The 16327-nt window shown below is 44.7% G+C and overlaps 1 protein-coding gene and 1 long non-coding RNA gene across 14 annotated transcripts in view; one reads left to right on the top strand and one right to left on the bottom strand.

Annotated features, from left to right (window-relative positions):
* SYNE1 (spectrin repeat containing nuclear envelope protein 1) overlaps window positions 1-16327 on the top strand; it is a 499708-nt gene that overhangs the window by 66497 nt on the left and 416884 nt on the right. For 8 of the 13 annotated variants that reach the window (XM_075126813.1, XM_075126818.1, XM_075126819.1 and 5 more), the window contains exon 1: window positions 15991-16302. The exons of 1 other annotated variant lie outside the window; for it this stretch is intronic. In XM_075126813.1, the coding sequence (XP_074982914.1) occupies window positions 16224-16302 (79 nt within the window). In that variant the 5' untranslated portion in view covers window positions 15991-16223. Of the gene's footprint in view, window positions 1-15990; window positions 16303-16327 lie in introns of those variants that run through there. 4 more of the 13 variants (XM_075126823.1, XM_075126822.1, XM_075126816.1 and 1 more) reach the window with 1 other exon arrangement.
* LOC125634044 (uncharacterized) lies at window positions 2124-8575 on the bottom strand. Its single transcript, XR_007355770.2, has 4 exons — window positions 8476-8575; window positions 4695-5616; window positions 3755-4404; window positions 2124-3448 (listed from the first exon to the last, which is right to left on the bottom strand). It is a non-coding gene; the product is annotated as an uncharacterized LOC125634044 (long non-coding RNA).

The following is a 16327-nucleotide window of genomic DNA, read 5'->3' as shown; positions in this document are numbered from 1 at the left end:
CGTACCTCACCAGTAGATTGACACAGACTCTCTGAGGCAAGAGCCACCCGACAAGAACTCCAGTAGCAGCCCTGACCATCTCCAAGGGCCCAGAATTGATCCTTGGACCAACTGGACACCAGAGACCGCTGTTTGGTTGGCCATCATCGCCTGTCTCCAAGAAGGAGGTCACCCTACTCAGGACGATCCTCCCAGCAGCTGGCCCATAGTAACTCTTGGTCCTGTTTGACGTCCTGGTACTGGTTGAGAGCCCAACCAAGACAGTCTTGCTCAGACAGGTCGGCACCAGTTGGACAAGAGCCACTGCTCAGCCCGAACCTGGTCGCCCAGTACTGACTGCACTGCTGGTAGCTCCTGCTCGGAGCAAGGTTCCCTGACTTCAGGACAAGCCCCGGTACTGGTGGTGCCGACTACATTATCGGCACTGAAACCTGTCCTGTGGCCCCAAGCGCAGTGTCTGGCACCATGGTATCCATGGAACCCTTGGGAGTTCTCCCAACCTTTCCAGGGTGCTCGATTGGTGTTGGGAGTCTTGAAGAGGCCAGTGGCCTTGATATCTCATCCTCCTCCAGTGCTCGAGGCTTCAGGGGGTAGGACCCAGGAGGACCCAGGGGAGCAAACTGCTGGACCACCAATGGACGTGCAGGTTCCAGTGGCACCGGCATCGTCCTTGCTGGACAAGGCTATCACGGAGCCCCCTCACCCAGTTCCTCAGGATGATGCCAAAGTACACCAGGAGCTTTTGAAGACGGTTGCTTCTAATCTCAGGCTTCAGGCAGAGGAACTGGAAGAGCCCTCAGACTCTCTGTTTGATGTCCTCTGCTCCTCGGCCCCTTCCAGTGTGGCTCTACCCCTTCATGAAGGGGTTTCCAAAATCACTAATACCTTGTGGCAGACTCCCCCTTCCCTGGCCCCTGTCTCAAAGGGCTGAACGCAAGTACTTCGTGCCAACCAAAGGGCATGAGTACTTGTACTCCCATCCACCCCCTAATTCCTTTGTGATTGAGGCGGTTAACCACCAGGAGAGGAAAGGACAACCGGGGCGACCAGTGGTGAGCTGGAGCCGGTTCGCAGTGGTTTGCTAGAACCGATTGTTAAATTTAGAAGCCCTTTTAGAGCCCTTTTAGAGCCTGGAGCACCCAAGGAGAAAATTTGGTGGGTGCAGAGCACCCACTGGCAGCTACCCACCCCATCCCCGGCCCCAGCACACCTCCGCTCTGCCTCCTCCCCTGAAAGCGCTGCCCCGTTCTGCTTCTCCCCCCCTCCAGGCTTCCCGCGAATCAGCTGTTTGTGCGGGAAGCTGGGGCAGGCTGAGAAGCAGGCGGCGGCTTCCATTCAGGCCCGCGGAGGCGGAGGTGAGCTGGGGCGGGGGGGCACGAGGAGGGCCGCCCACACCACAGCAGGTAACCTGGGTGGTGGGGCGCAGGGGAACCGCTCCCTGCCCCAGCTCACCTCCATCACCCTCGGCCTGAGCGGGAAGCCGCTGCCTGCTTCTCAGCCCTCCCAGGCCTCCCACCAAACAGCTGATTCGCAGGAAGCTGCAGGGGAAGGGGGCGCGGAGAAGCAGAGCGGGGCAGTGCGTTCAGGGGCGGAGGCAGAGTGGAGGTGAGCTGGGGCTGGGTGTGGGGCGGGGAGCTGCCTTGGGTGCTCCAGCCCCAGAGCACCCCCAGAGTCGGCACCTAAGGCGCCACTTTTGATGTGATCAGTGGGGGGAGCGGCCCCCTGCTCCCCCCCAGCTATGATACCTCGCCCCTAGGAGCCAGAGGGACCTGCCGGATGCTTCCTGGGAGCTGCCGCAGGTAAGCACCGTTGGGACTCCCCATCTCACCCCCCGGCAGGTCCCTCTGGCTCTTAGGGGTGGGGTGGGCACCCACTACGGTGGCCCACGAGACCCTCCTGCCCAGTTCTGAGGGCAGTCAGGGGACAGGGGAAGGGGGTGGATGGGGCAGGGATCCTGCGGGGGGGGGCCGTCAAGGAACGTGGGGGGTTGGATGAGGCAGGAGTCCCCGGGGGTGGGGGTGGGCAACGACCCCCTCATGGGGTGAGGAGGGAACTTGTTGTTAAGATTTTGGCAGCTCATCACTGGGAGCGACCCCCAAAAATAAAGACTCGATAAGGTTGGATCTCTTTGGATGTAAGGTTTATTTGTCTTCCAGCCTTAGCTGAGAGTGGCCAACCACCAAGCCCTCCTGCTGATAAGACTTCAATATGTGGCAAGCCATGGCCAAGTTCGAAGGGTCGCTCCCTGAGGCTTCCAAGAAGGAGTTCCGAGTGATCCTTGATAAGGGCACTACTGAGATGAGGGCAGCCCTCTAGATGGCATCGGATGCTGCTGATGCTGCTGCCCGCCCCGGGCTTCCGCTATCTCCATGCGGCGAGTCTCTTGGCTGCTTCTGTCGGGTTGTCTACTGAGTCATTGCTGGACCTGTCCTTTGGTGGAGGGGCCCTATTTGCGGAGCAAACAGACAGCAAGTTGCATGGTCTTAAGGACTCCCACACCTCCCCGAAAACCCTGGGTCTCTAGGTCCCAGCCCTGGTGCGTAAGTGGTTCAAACCGCAGCAGCTTAAGGGCCGGGGAGCCAGCCTCGGCAGGACCAGCCCCATAAATGAGCCAAGGGTTACAAGCGCCGCCCGAGCCACCCACCTCCACCATCTGCGCAGTCGGGCTTGACCCATAATAAGCAGGGGGCCAAATGGTCGTTTTGAGGGTGTTCCTGAGGGCAACCTACCAGACTATTCCCCGGATCCGTCTTTCCCAGTGTTCTCTGACCGCCTTTCCCCTTTCCTCCCGGCATGGACCGCTATAACTTTGGACTACTGGGTCCTCAGCACAGTGGAACAGGGTTATACCCTCCAGTTCCTCTCTCCCCCACACTTCCCATCCGCCTTCCCCGTCCCTCTTCAGGCACCCCTCTCATGAGAGTTTCCTCACGCAGGAGGTAAAGGGGTTACTATAGCTGGATACGGTGGAAGAAGTTCCTCGTCAGTACAGGAACAAGGGGTTCTATTCCCAGTACTTTTTAATCGAAAAGGCCAAGGCAGTCTACGGCCCATCCTGGATCTGTGAGACCTCAACAAGTACCTACAGAAGCTAAAGTTCCACAAGGTCTCTCTGGCTTCTATTATCCCCACCCTGCATCCAGGAGTCTGGTATGCTGCCCTCAATTTGAAGGACGCACACTTCCACATAACGATCTTTCAAGGACACAGACGCTTCCTCCAGTTTATGGAGGGACCACACTACTACCACTTTACGATCCTCCCATTCAGCCTGGTGACAGCACCGAGGGTGTTTACCAAGTACATGTTGGTGGTAGCGGCTTACCTCAGACTCCAGGGTATACAGATCTACCTGTACCTTGACGACTGGCTCATCAAGAGCAACTCCGGGTCTCAAGTCCGAAGGGATGTCATGGTGCTTCAAGCCACATGGTGCTCTCTGGGCCTACTGGTGATTGACAAAAAGTCAACGTTAGTGATAGTGCAGAGGATAGAGTTCATTGGAGCGGTCCTCGACTCTACCTGTGCCAGAGCGTTCCTGCTGCCGGAAAGGTTCCACACGATGGCAAATCTCATCGCAGAACTCTCCACGTTCCCCGCCATGGCCTGTCTGTGCCTGTTGGGCCACATGGCAGCGTGCACTTATGTGGTCCATTCCAGGCTCCATGCGGCCCCTGCAATGGCTGGCAATGGTCTGTTCCCAGTCCTGAGACCCCCCGAAGAAGATCGTTCCCATTCCCCAGGCGATACTTACCTCACTGCAATGGTGTACCGATCGCAGGACAGTCCTGGAAGGGGTTTCGTTTGACAGCCCTCCTCACTCCATTGAGTTGGAGTCAGACACCTCAAACCTCGGCTGTGGGGCACGTCTCGGCAACCTCCAGACACAGGGAATGTGGTCCCTGGAGGAGGCATGGTTACACATAAATGTCAAAGAGCTCCAAGCAGTCTGGCTGGCATGAGGAGTCTTCTTACCCCACTTGTCGGGCAAGGTGGTGTGAGTCCTGACGGACAACACAGCCTCAATGTTCTACATCAACAGGCAAGGGGGAGCGCGCTTGTTGGCTCTCTGTCAGGAGGCATGTTGTCTGTGGGACTTCTGCATCAGCCACGAAATCCACCTGGAAGCTTGTCACATTCCCGGCATCAGGAATATGCTGGCAGACCAGCTCAGCAGGGACTTCTCCTCTCACTACGAGTGGTTGCTCCATCCAGAGGTAGCCTGCATCATCTTCCAAAGGTTGGGAATTCCCCAAGTGGACTTGTTCGCTACCAGACAGAACACGAAATGCCACCAGTTTTGTTCTCGACAGGTCTGAGCAAGGACCCCCTCTCTGATGCCTCCTCTCATGGTCAGGGAGTCTGATATACGCATTCCCTCTGATTCCACTCATAAGCAGGACCCTAGCAAAGATCAAGAGAGACCAGGCACAGATTATCATGATTGCCCCAGCATAGCCTCACCAGCATTGATTTGGCATGCTCATGAGCCTGTCAGCGGCTCCTTCCTGGCCCCTGCCCAACTGACTGGACCTGCTGTTGCAGGACCACGGTCAGCTCTTGCACCCCAACCTCAGGTCCCTCCACCTCTCGGCATGGATGCTGCATTGCTGAACCTGGAGGAACGGACCTGTTCAGAAGGAGTCCAACAGGTACTCCTGGAAAGTAGGAAGCCCTCAACTAGACTGAGTTACCTGGCCAAGGGGATGAGGTTTTTCCCGCTCAAGTGGATGAGGTTTTTCCTGCTGGGCATCCAAACGAGGCGTCTCTCCCTCATGTTCCTCCATACAGGCTGTCCTGGACTACCTGTCCATTTGAGGAACCAGGGCCTGGCACATGTTTCCATTAGAGTGCATCTTGCAGCCATCTCCGATTTTTACCCGCCGATCCAAGGACAGACGTTGTTCTCCTATGACATGACGGTCAGATTCTTGGGATTCCCGCAAGTGCTAGCTTCTGTCCTGCAGTGGTCCTTTCTAGGCTCATTGGGCCCTTCCCCATCTGTCATGGAAGGTCGCGTTCCTTGTGGTGGTGATGCCAGCGAGACTCAGACTTTGCAGTACACAGTATCTTCTGCAAAGATAAGGTTCAGTTGCAGCCCCACCTGGCCTTCCTGCCAAAGGTGGTCTCCATCTTCCATATGAACCAAGACATCTTCCTCCTGGTGTTCTGTGCCAAACCGCACAAGACCAGTGAAGAGAGGCATTTTCATGCCCTGGACGTCCAGAGGGCCTGGGCTTTTTACTTAGAACGTACCAAGCCTTTCCGTAAATCGCTACAGTGGATAGGATGAAGGGTCACACGGTGTCCTTGAAGAGGATTTCCAATTGGATCACCGCATGCATACAGACCTGTTACGACTTGGCGGAGGGTTCCACTGCTGCCAATTGTCAGAACCCACTCGATGAGAGCTCAGGTGTCTTTGGCGGCCTTCCAGGCACACATCCCTATCCAGGATGTCTGTAGAGCTGCAATGTGGTGCTCAGTCCACGCATTTACTGCTCGTTATGCCATCACTCAGCAGGCTGGCGACAACACCGGGTTCGGCAGAGCTGTGTTGCAATCTACATGTCTGTGGACTCCTGCCCACCTCCAGGGGTATTGCTTTGGAGTCACCTAATATGGAATGGACATGAGCAAGGACTCAAAGAAGAAAAGATAGTTACCTTTTCCATAACTGGTGTTCTTCGAGATGCGTTGCTCATGTCCATTCCATGACCTGCCCTCCTTCCCCACTGTCGGAGTTGCTGACAAGAAGGGAGCTGGAGGTGCCCTTTATACCACACCATGTGGGTGCCACTCCAGAGGGCGCCAGAGCTGGTCCCCTATGGATATTGCTGTGGGAAAAACTTCTGGCACCTATGCATGTGGCAAACACACACCCCTAATATGGAATGGACATGAGCAACACATCTTGAAGAACACCAGTTATGGGAAAGGTAACTGTCTTTTCATTTTAGATTTTTCTTTGTGTGTGTAAAGACTGCCTGCGATAGCAGAGAACATAATAGCCTGTATCATAGAAGTTGTTAATATGTTAATTTTTTGCAACTTCATTTCCAGGTAAAAGAAATAGAGGACTTCATTACCCATTGGTGTAAATTGGTGCAGCTTTGTTGAAGTCAATGGAGCTGTGACAGTTTACACCAATAGAATTTATTCCAGAGTTTTCAGAAAAAAATAAACTTGTTCCTTGTGATCCTAGAGTGTGTTCATATATGCAGCTTGGAGAATCCAGGGAATTTACAGGCCAAAGGCATGAAAATCCTCGGTAGACATTAAACAATAATATGGCTACACTTGCAGCATATTGGCTTTCAACCAAAATTTTCATCAGTGAGATTCCCAGGCTTCATTTTACGTTATAAAACAGATTGTAAGTTCTCCACAATACCTTTAACTCTGGATTTCCATGTTTTCCAATGTGTACTTTTGCAAAAGATGAACCTTAACTTAGAATTACCATGTTTTATAAATGTTGTGTTTTGGGGTTTCTGGCATTTGCGTACAGATACAAATGTACAAACTTAATTCCCCATACTGCCTTTTATCCCTTACTTAGTTCTACCAACTTTCGCTCCCCTGGATTGAGGATCCGGAGCATATATTTTACCCCCGGGTAGTATTTTTTATAATAATGTTATTTTATGGTTTTCCCTTGCTTTGTGGGTCTGTAATGTGATGTGAGATGTTCAGGATGGACACAGAGAAATAAACAATTCTTGGAAAACCAGTCATTGTAGGATATTTAATCATAGTGGTCCTTCTCTGCTTGCCTTGTTCAAGCTGAGTAGTACGTTATTTAGTGAGCAGTCTCATTGATTTCCCCCTTGGGACTACTCACTGAGTAAGATACTTCTCAGCCTAAGTAAGAGTAGCAGAATTGGGACAATTATTATTTAGTAGATGAATTTTAAAAATATTTAACATAGTAGCATGTTATTTAGAAAATTAATTTCGTTTGGAGCCCTGTTCTGAATGGCTGTAAATAATCATTTGCTACAGTTGAAGGTTTTTTTTAATCAACTGATATTCTTTTGTGTTACTGTGTTGTAATAATGATTTCTCAAAGGAGTGAATTCTTTCACAGGGATGTGGCTTCACTATACTACGGTCCATGCTCCAAAGAGCTTGCAAGCTAAGGCCCTCGTCTAGCAAACACTTAGGCACGTGCATAACTTTACACACACGGCTAATCCATTGAAGTCAGTGGGATAGCCCACATGCATAAAGTTACACATGTTCTTAAGTGTTGGTAGGATCAAGGTTCAAGAAACTTCTGATTACTTTGGGCAAGATTGTGAATCCCTTGCTCACATTGGTAAGCAGTTACTCATAGCAGTAGTCCCACTGACTTCAAAAGGATTTCATGTGCAAATAAATGATTCATAATTTAGCCCTCAGAGCACATTCAAAAAACTAACTTCTCATACTCCTCCTGCATCCAGAAGAACTGTATTCCTTCCTCTGGGTACACGTTAATGGAACATCATGCCTCTATTATGTTGTAATATTGCAATGTATTCTCAAGAGAAGAACTTTGGAAGTCATCCAGACTATCCACGGAGTAAATAAAAAGCATTGTACATTGTTTAAATCATAAGTTAAATGAGTTTTGAACATACAGTAGTTTTGGTTGGAAAGATAATCTGCTTGAAGTGATACCGTGACATTATGATTTTAGTGAGTTCTCTTTTACTTTCTGATAAGAATAAGCCCTTTCAAATAATACTTTTCATTTCATTTAATTTTGGCCACTTTATTATAAAAATCACTGAGATTTGATTACAGAAAATGTCTCTTTTTAGAACAGACATGTTTTTCTATTAGTGCAAGAAGAGGTAATATACACTGTTGTTTTCAACAAAATATTTAAAAGTGCATGTAATTATTATAACATTATCTAGATATATTTTGGTAGTTATTAAAATGAAAAATCAGAAGCAAAATAGAAACCCTTTATAACTCTGACATGGAATTCGTTTCTAAAGTGGTTCTTTTTTGATTAAAGCTAAAATGTTAGAAAAATTGTTTTTCACATATTACCCAAGCAAAATATTTATTTAGACAATATAAAGTGTTTGCAAATATTTTATTAGATCTAAATGTTGCTTTGTTTGCTGTTTTGAGATTACTCTTAATGATCCCTTTTTCTCCTCTATGGAGCCGCCTTAATATATCATACGTTATTTTTATAACTTTTTGGGGATGTTTATTCTGAAGTAGAGATTCTTCCTGGGGATTCCATTGCCACCAGAAATGTAGAAATACTAAGCAATATGCTAACAGAACAATAGTTTTTCTTTCTCTTGTCTTCATTACTGATAGCCTGTGCCTGGAATGCTTTTTTCACTGACAAACTTTGGTACTGTATGTTTCTAAGATTCTTCTTCTATTCTTGTTTGTCCAAAATAATATTTGTAGTAGTGTAATACTGTTTAAATAGGAAATCTATAAAAATCACATTTTTCCTACCTTCGTCCCAAAGTTGTATGAAAATCTCTTGGCATTTGTGCAATAGTTGGAGTCGGAGGAGCAGTGAAGCTGGTGGGGCGTCAGAGGACAAGAAAAAAGGATAATGATGGAAATGCCTATAAGTGGGGTTGCTATAGCAATGCCTGGAGGATAATTCTTCTGGGCTGCTGAGAGGTTTCCTTGGTAAAGGCCTGTGTTTCATTTAGCTTCTGATTCTGATTGAATTAGGGCATCTCCAAAATACAGAAGTCAATATAACTGGTGAAACATGACTGAAAATAAAATAAAGACTATGTATTATTTTATTTATTTAGGGATTCTCCTTCCCCCAATGTCCCATACTGAAATGATGATATTTGTTTAATGGTGTTTAAAAGAAAAATGGTATTTTGTGTCCTGGTCTAAGAATGAACACTCGCAGTATTTTCATATGGTAGTTATCAGTACTGGTCACTGAAAGTGATTATGGGTCAGTGAGTATTTCTATGACTTCAGTGGGAATACTGACATGAGGAAAGATGGAAATGTCTGCAGGATCCTATAGACCTTATTCAAGCAAAACTCCCATTTGAATCCATATGAATATTGCTTGAATAAGGACTGCAAGAATGGGCACTGAATATGAGTGTGGAGTTATCACTGTGAGCTAGCTTCATATCAGTGGAGAAAAACTGGTGCCTTTTTGACATAGATTTGGTAGCAGTCTCATAAGATTAACATGTAACCACTATGCTGACAAGTTTTCATTTTTGAGATAGATGTATATTGTAAGGAATGTGCAGAGATGTGAGGCTTAGGGTGAAATCCTGACTTCATTGAAATCAATGTTAAAACTCACATTGACTTCACTGAAGGCAGGATTTTACCTTTAATGCTCAGGTATTCATGGCAGCCCAAAGAGAAGTCTCAAAATCTGTTAGTCACACTCCTTAAGGGTTCATGTCTTTTTAACCCTCTCTTCTTTCATTCTGACATTAAAAAGCATTTGATTATTTTCTTGTTAATAAAATAAAATAAAATAAAATAAAGCTTCGAACCAGCTCCAGTAAGCCTTCCCTTTCTGGTATCTAGAGCAGTCAACTCATAACGACCATCAGTACATCAGTACCATTACAAGGAGTAGTGGTCTCAAGTTGCAGTGGGGGAGGTTTAGGTTGGATATTAGGAAAAACTTTTTCACTAGGAGGGTGGTGAAACACTGGAATGCGTTACCTAGGGAGGTGGTGGAATCTCCTTCCTTAGAAGTTTTTAAGGTCAGGCTTGACAAAGCCCTGGCTGGGATGATTTAATTGGGGATTGGTCCTGCTTTGAGCAGGGGGTTGGACTAGATGACCTCCTGAGGTCCCTTCCAACCCTGATATTCTATGATTCTATGATTCTTCTGTGGTCTATTAACACACTGTCAAGGGTTTCATATCCTGTGTTGGACCTTGTAACTTGGAAATCATGTTCTGGAGTGCGGGATATTTTGGACCCTGAAGTGTCAGTTTGGCTGATGTAAAAATCCCTTGTTCCTGAGTGATTAGGAGTTTGTTGTGATGAAAACAACTCTACTTCAGGCTGGTTAGCACTACTTTGGTTATGGTTATTCAAGGTTTTCAATACAAATCTCTATTTTCAGTTCAGAAAAAAGAAGTGTCTCCTGTAGAAACCTGCATGGACCTCAGAGGGAGTGTAGCACATGAAACATCTTTTTTTTGCTGTTCCTTACTTCTAGAATGCTCACCATAACCTCGAGTGGCAAGCAATTTCCTGCTCCTCTTCAGAACATGCTTCCTCAGTGAAGCCTCCCAGTGTTAATTCACTACCGAAAGAAATGCTATTATCAAGGCTTAAAGTGGGCTAGGTCACCTATGGTTAATGTCCCAGCCAAAACAAATGGAAAGCTCTGAGGTGTCTCTGGGTTTGGGGCGAGAGTTGTGCTGGCGAAGAGGGTACTGCATGGCTGAATCTAATGCAATGCTTTCTGACTGGGAAACAGAAAGTGCAGTATCAACCATCCCCAGGGGAGTATTTTCCTGATCATTTCAGGAAATGCTGCTGTTCTCAATGCTGCCATAATAGGTATTTAGGACACAGGGCACAAATGTACCAGGAATGGATTGCACATACATTTGAGGTTGGAAATAAATCATCTGGGTCTAATTTGGATTTTGCTCTGATTTTAGAACTCTTGGAGTTAGCAATACTGCATTTTCCCATTTGTTGGCAACACCCCAGACTCTGCTGCAGATGCAGACATGCTACACACCCCGGTCAGCAAAATCAGATCATTTTCACATTGGCATCCACTCTGCTGTTGCTGACTAGTATTACAACTACTTCTCTGCATGTTGCAAAGGAAGCTAAGGAAAAGGGCGCTCATAGATCAGACAGACTTCTCTGAGACAGCATTATGACCGTGGCTGGCCTGTGTCAGCTAACTTGGGCTTGTGGGGCTCAGGATACAGGGCATTTTAATTGCAGTGTAAACATTCGGGCTCAGGCTGAAGCCTGGGTTCTTGGATCCTCCTCCCTTGCTGAATAAATTTGTTCCACCTTGTATTTATCTATGACACTCAGAGTATGTTTCTTAGCCCTAAAGAAGAACCTCAGTGTAAGCTGGAAAGTTTGTCTCTCTCACCAACAGAAGTTGGTTCAATAGAAGATACTGCCTCACCCACCTTGTCTCTTTGATCATCACCCATTGGCATTTATTGGCTTCCTTTCTGGCAGTCTCAACAGAGAGGCTTGGAGTTAGATGGGTATTGAAAATGAAGTACCTTGTCACCCTGAGAGACGATCCATCTAGGTCAGGGTGGAGGCATGCGGAGGCAGAAGCTTGTGCTGCTTCTGCTGTACCCGATCTGTGAATAAAGCAATTAGGCTACTAGGGCTGCCAATCTGGCACCTTTCACAAGCACTAAATTCACTTCAAATAATCACCTCAATTGTTGATTATACTGATTTTAGCTAATAACCAGCTTTAGATTAGTGCCTTGAAAGGCAGATTAAATGCATGTAAATCTCTTGAAAACTATAGCAATGATTTTGCAATAGGAGGTTGTTTTTATTTGCAACTTTACTCACTTCATTGAGAATAGTATGAAGGAAGGTAATATAATCCACACAGGTCAAACAATTCTCTGTGCAATATCAGGATTTCAGAGTGGAGAAAGCCTCAGGTCACCACACTGAAATGAGGATTGTTGTCTGCTGATGGTCGTTATGAGTTGACTGCCCTAGATACCAGAAAGGGAAGGCTTACTGGAGCTGATTCGAAGCTTTATTTTATTTTATTTTATTTTATTAACAAGAAAATAATCAAATACTTTTTAATGTCAGAATGAAAGAAGAGAGGGTTAAAAAGAAAAAAATACATATACATCCCAATGAATACAGGCTAGGACAATAATCATTTAGCAGAAACAGAGGGGAGAATGAACACATGCATTGAAATCCCCAAGGAGATTAAGACAAAGGTTAATAAAGGTAATAAGAACAATAAAAGAGCTGCTGTTCACAGGGGAAATGCTGTAGGGATGAAATGCAATTATAATCCGTGTATGGGGCTAAATATGCTCCTGTGCTACCAATAGTGGAGAACAAAATGTAGCAGACCCAGGCAGGCATGCTGCAGAAGTGGGGGACAGCTGGTTCTATAGTGTGTGCCTCTCCACCTGCAACCGTTCGGAAACCCATTTGTGAGTATGCTGCAGGGACTGGCATCCACAGATGGGAACAAGGGGGACAGGTTGTAGAGAAGTCACTGTCTGTAGCATCATCCCAAACCCTCAACCCCATGTATATTTTCACCATAAATTAATGTTGATTCTCTTTGCATTAATTTATGTGGGTTCTCTCACAGATCAGGGAACCCTCCCAGGGGATTGTGGCAGCAGCAGTTGGTGACACAATGAGAGCACAACTCCTGAAGGTGCTGCCATGAATTTGGGCCAGGAGATAGTACAGACGCACTGGGCTTCTGTACAGATGGCGCTGGCTTCCACTGATCTCCTGAAATCTGTGTGTTCCAAGTAGCAACCCCCATTCCAGATCCATTGAGTAGCGGCGGGGAGGCAAATCAGGCTCCCAGAAAGTGCCATCAGTGAGTCCAAACTAATTTGTTCCTCCTCTCTAAATGAGAATAAACTGAACCAGGGAGGATAGGCTTTTAGTTTGTAAATGTAAATAAGTGCATTTCCAACTCATTTTTCTGTTACATATCCTCAGTGTAAGTGAACAATTATTGTGAAGCTAGCAGTAAGTTTACTTCTTGAAAAAACTTGCAGGCACATAGTCCAGAATCTGTTTCAATATCATTTTACCCAGTTTTCTTCTTTTGTGCTGACCTCTGCAACAGTTTCCACCAGAAAGTGATTTTGACATTGCTGTAGTTTTCTTGGGAAAGTCTGTGGTATATTAATCCTTTGGTATCCTTATAGAACTGTAAATATGGCACGTTGGCAGGCACAATAAGCTCTCTTGTTATGTGTGAGAGGGAGCTGCTGGCAAGTTGTTCTTCATGAGAACTCCTAGATTTTTGAATTTATTCCTCACCTTGGTCAGAAATAGCCCAAATATGTCAACTGTGCAGGCACGCTGCAAGCCTGTCTGTTGTTGTGGGATTTTGAGGAGGGTAAGAGTATAGGATGATTGGAACAGAATTTGAGGCAGAATGTCCTATTGATTCATTTATTTTTAATACTTGACTATACCTGGATTTGTTAAGGGGTAAAGCTGATTTGGGTGATTGACTGATTTCGTACATGATTTTAAGAGATGGCAGGGCTCCTAGAGTTTTGGATGGTCATCTTTTCTGTTTTAGAAATGGGAAAAAAATAAAATATTTATAGCAAACTCCATGCCGGCAATAACCACAACTGCCCTTGTCCTAATCAAGCCAACAACCATCTACTGCATATAAAAACAGATGATATACTGTACTTTTACTTTTCTGTCTCCTCAACCATGTCCACCACTTGGAGAAGGTTTCACGCTCTCCAGATAACAGACAGACCAGGTCTCAGAGCCAGGACACTAACTGACCACTAAAGCCTGATAAAATGTCTTCAGTTTTTTCCCTTCACCACAAAAAAAAAAAAAAAAAAAAAAGGGCGGGGGGTGGGAGCAAAATCCATGTGAATACATAGAGTATCTCAAAAATATTGCCTCTCCCAACATCAGTGCATGCACTCTTGAATTCAGTGGCTTCTGTTTTGCTGTTGGTGTTGAATCTCTTTTCATCTACCTTCATTTTCTTCCAGTGTTCTCCTATTCCCCATCATTTATTTCTGTCCTGATTGAAGCAGACAGGGTAGGCTTAGCAAGTTACAAAGCATACACTGGTTTTAGCATTGCTATCATTTTCCTTTTTGTTGTGAAAGAGGCATAGTTCTGGCACAGGCCTGTAAAAATAATAATTAAAAATACAAAAAATACAGTTAAGTCTTTCCTGGTTCCCCTTTGTCCAGTAAGTCTGAATGGGGTAATTCATGTACTCAGAGGAGCAGATGTGCAATAACTACTATGTAAGCTTAGAACATTGCTACCTTTTATAAGAGTCCACATTGTTGCTTTGACTTGGCAAGCCTTTGTACAGCTGCTTTAAATTAAAATTGACTTAATGGAGATGGAAATTGCCATATAACATTGCTCACTTAAAACTTTACAGTGCCAATGCCAAACTACTGACCAAAGGAACTTTCCTTGAGCAGTGCCATTCACATCTCTGTATGCCGACTGTTACATGTTCTCAGATGACATCTTGACATGCTGTAGCTGATTTGGCACTCTTCTGTGCAATTATGGCTCTCTTGACACTATTCCTAGCAGCTCTGAAATCCCCCTGGAAAATAAAAAGGAAAGCAGGTTAATGAGAAACTCTTTATAGTTTTTAAGACTAAATTACAAAAAAATTGAGATTTTGTGGGGAAAAGTAAGCGCTGGAACACTTTTTTGTTTCATCAGAGCAAACAATCTGTATGGTAGCCTAAGAAGCTATCAAAAGATATATTTTAGTGGCGCAGCTCTATAATTTAATAGTACACATTGTACAATGGAGCTGTGTTGCTTTGCATAAATTTTAGCAGAAACATTGTGTGGACAATGTTGTAGGATCAGTGCTGCCAACCATTTATAGATATAGTTAGGCGCCTAGCTGTCATTAATTTTCAGTGGGAATTAGGCACCTATCTGCCATTTGGGCCTTTGAAAATCTCTCCATTATCTGCTAAATATCTCATAGTATTATTCAGTTAGCCTAAGTCTACACTCCATGTTCAAGACTAAAGGGAGTTTTGCCTGCATGAGAAGTGTAAAGTAGGGGCCATGCTGCTTAAAATAAAATAATAATAATTGATAACTGAATGGCTTTGTCCACAGATCATGTTGCTCTTGAAGATTTCTGCAACATATCTGCAAATGTCTAAAAATAGAAAATTATTTTTGTTCATCTTTCATAGCATCTTATCCATTGTTATTGTAAACAAAAATAGCCAGTTACTATTGTCTTTGCTTATTTTTGAGCTGCCTGAAAAAGTCATTTGTTAGAGATGCATTAGGGAAAAAAAAGACTTGTAAAAATATGTAAACACTTCAAGTCAAATAAAAAGAAAGGAATTCTATAAAAATTCCAGGCCCAAATTCTTTTAGCCACATCTGCATAAATTCATGGGGCTTACACAGGCATAACTGCAGGCAGAATTTGAACCTCCAAATTTAATTTATTAAAGTGAATTTAAAAAGCTGTACAAGTAAGATACATTACATAAGACAGCACACACAAAGTGGACAAATTTTTCCCTCTTCAAAATTATATGCTATTCTATTGCTAGAATAAACAGAATGTGCATCACATTTACATGTTCTCCAGATCTTATTGGTCATAACTATATTTATTTTAGTACAGCAAAACAAAGTCTATTTCAAACCTACACACCTCAGATTCTTTGCTGTATGGACTAGGAAATACTGCATATTTTCACATTTTTCAGCATGTAGAATGCTTCCTCAAATACACTACAAAATTCTGTGCATCACTAGATATATTTCATATTCACTATAAAATAGTTCTAATACATTATTAAAAACTAACTGGCATATATGTCTTTTCAGGTTCATTACTCATTATCTCTTCCAGTTCAGTACTTCAGATACAAGCTGAAGAACATCCATGTCTAAACATACAGTGTGATAAGATGAATCCAAGTGGTTGTTTTTAAAAGCTACATACATATTTTCATGTCAAGCAGTAACAGAATATTTTATTCAGTGTTTTTATGCTTGCTGTACGTTACATTACTATCAAAGTTCTGGTGAGAAATTTGAATTGCTTTTTACAGCCACACAGCCTGCTGCTTTAGGTTCTCAGCATTACCACTTGGGTTGTCCCAATTCCTGGATAAATTATTCAGGCTCTTGACATCACAGATTTCCACTATCCGATTGGCTGGGGCTTACAAAATAGAATCTTTCCTCAGGAAAACAGTTAGGAGGAATGATGGCAGTGAGACCAGCAGGGTTGTTACTCAGAAGAAAGCTGGCTTTGTCGGGTAATATGAAAAAATACGTGAAAGATGCTATAAAAAACCTGCATTAATGTGATCCCACTTTAAATGGGAAACGGTGGAGGGATTTATGCAAGAAGCATGCATTTTTGGTGAAGGAAATAATGTGATCTTTGCTGAAAAATTACCTCTTAGCTCAAGTCTAAATAACAGAGGCTTACTATATAAGATGCAAAAGTAGCAGCAGCAGCAACAGCAGCAATGGCTCGTTACAAAGATGCTAGTGGCAAAAAGGTTACGTCGTTAAATTTGGTGACCAGATTCTTTCAATACCAACTGGGTAAGTGGTGCAATTTGAAGCACTG

The sequence above is a fragment of the Caretta caretta genome, chromosome 3 (genome assembly GCF_965140235.1).
Source record: "Caretta caretta isolate rCarCar2 chromosome 3, rCarCar1.hap1, whole genome shotgun sequence".
NCBI lineage: Eukaryota > Metazoa > Chordata > Testudines > Cheloniidae > Caretta > Caretta caretta.
The sequence above is the reverse complement of the archived record's forward strand: the minus strand, read 5'-3'. Positions and strand labels throughout refer to the sequence as shown.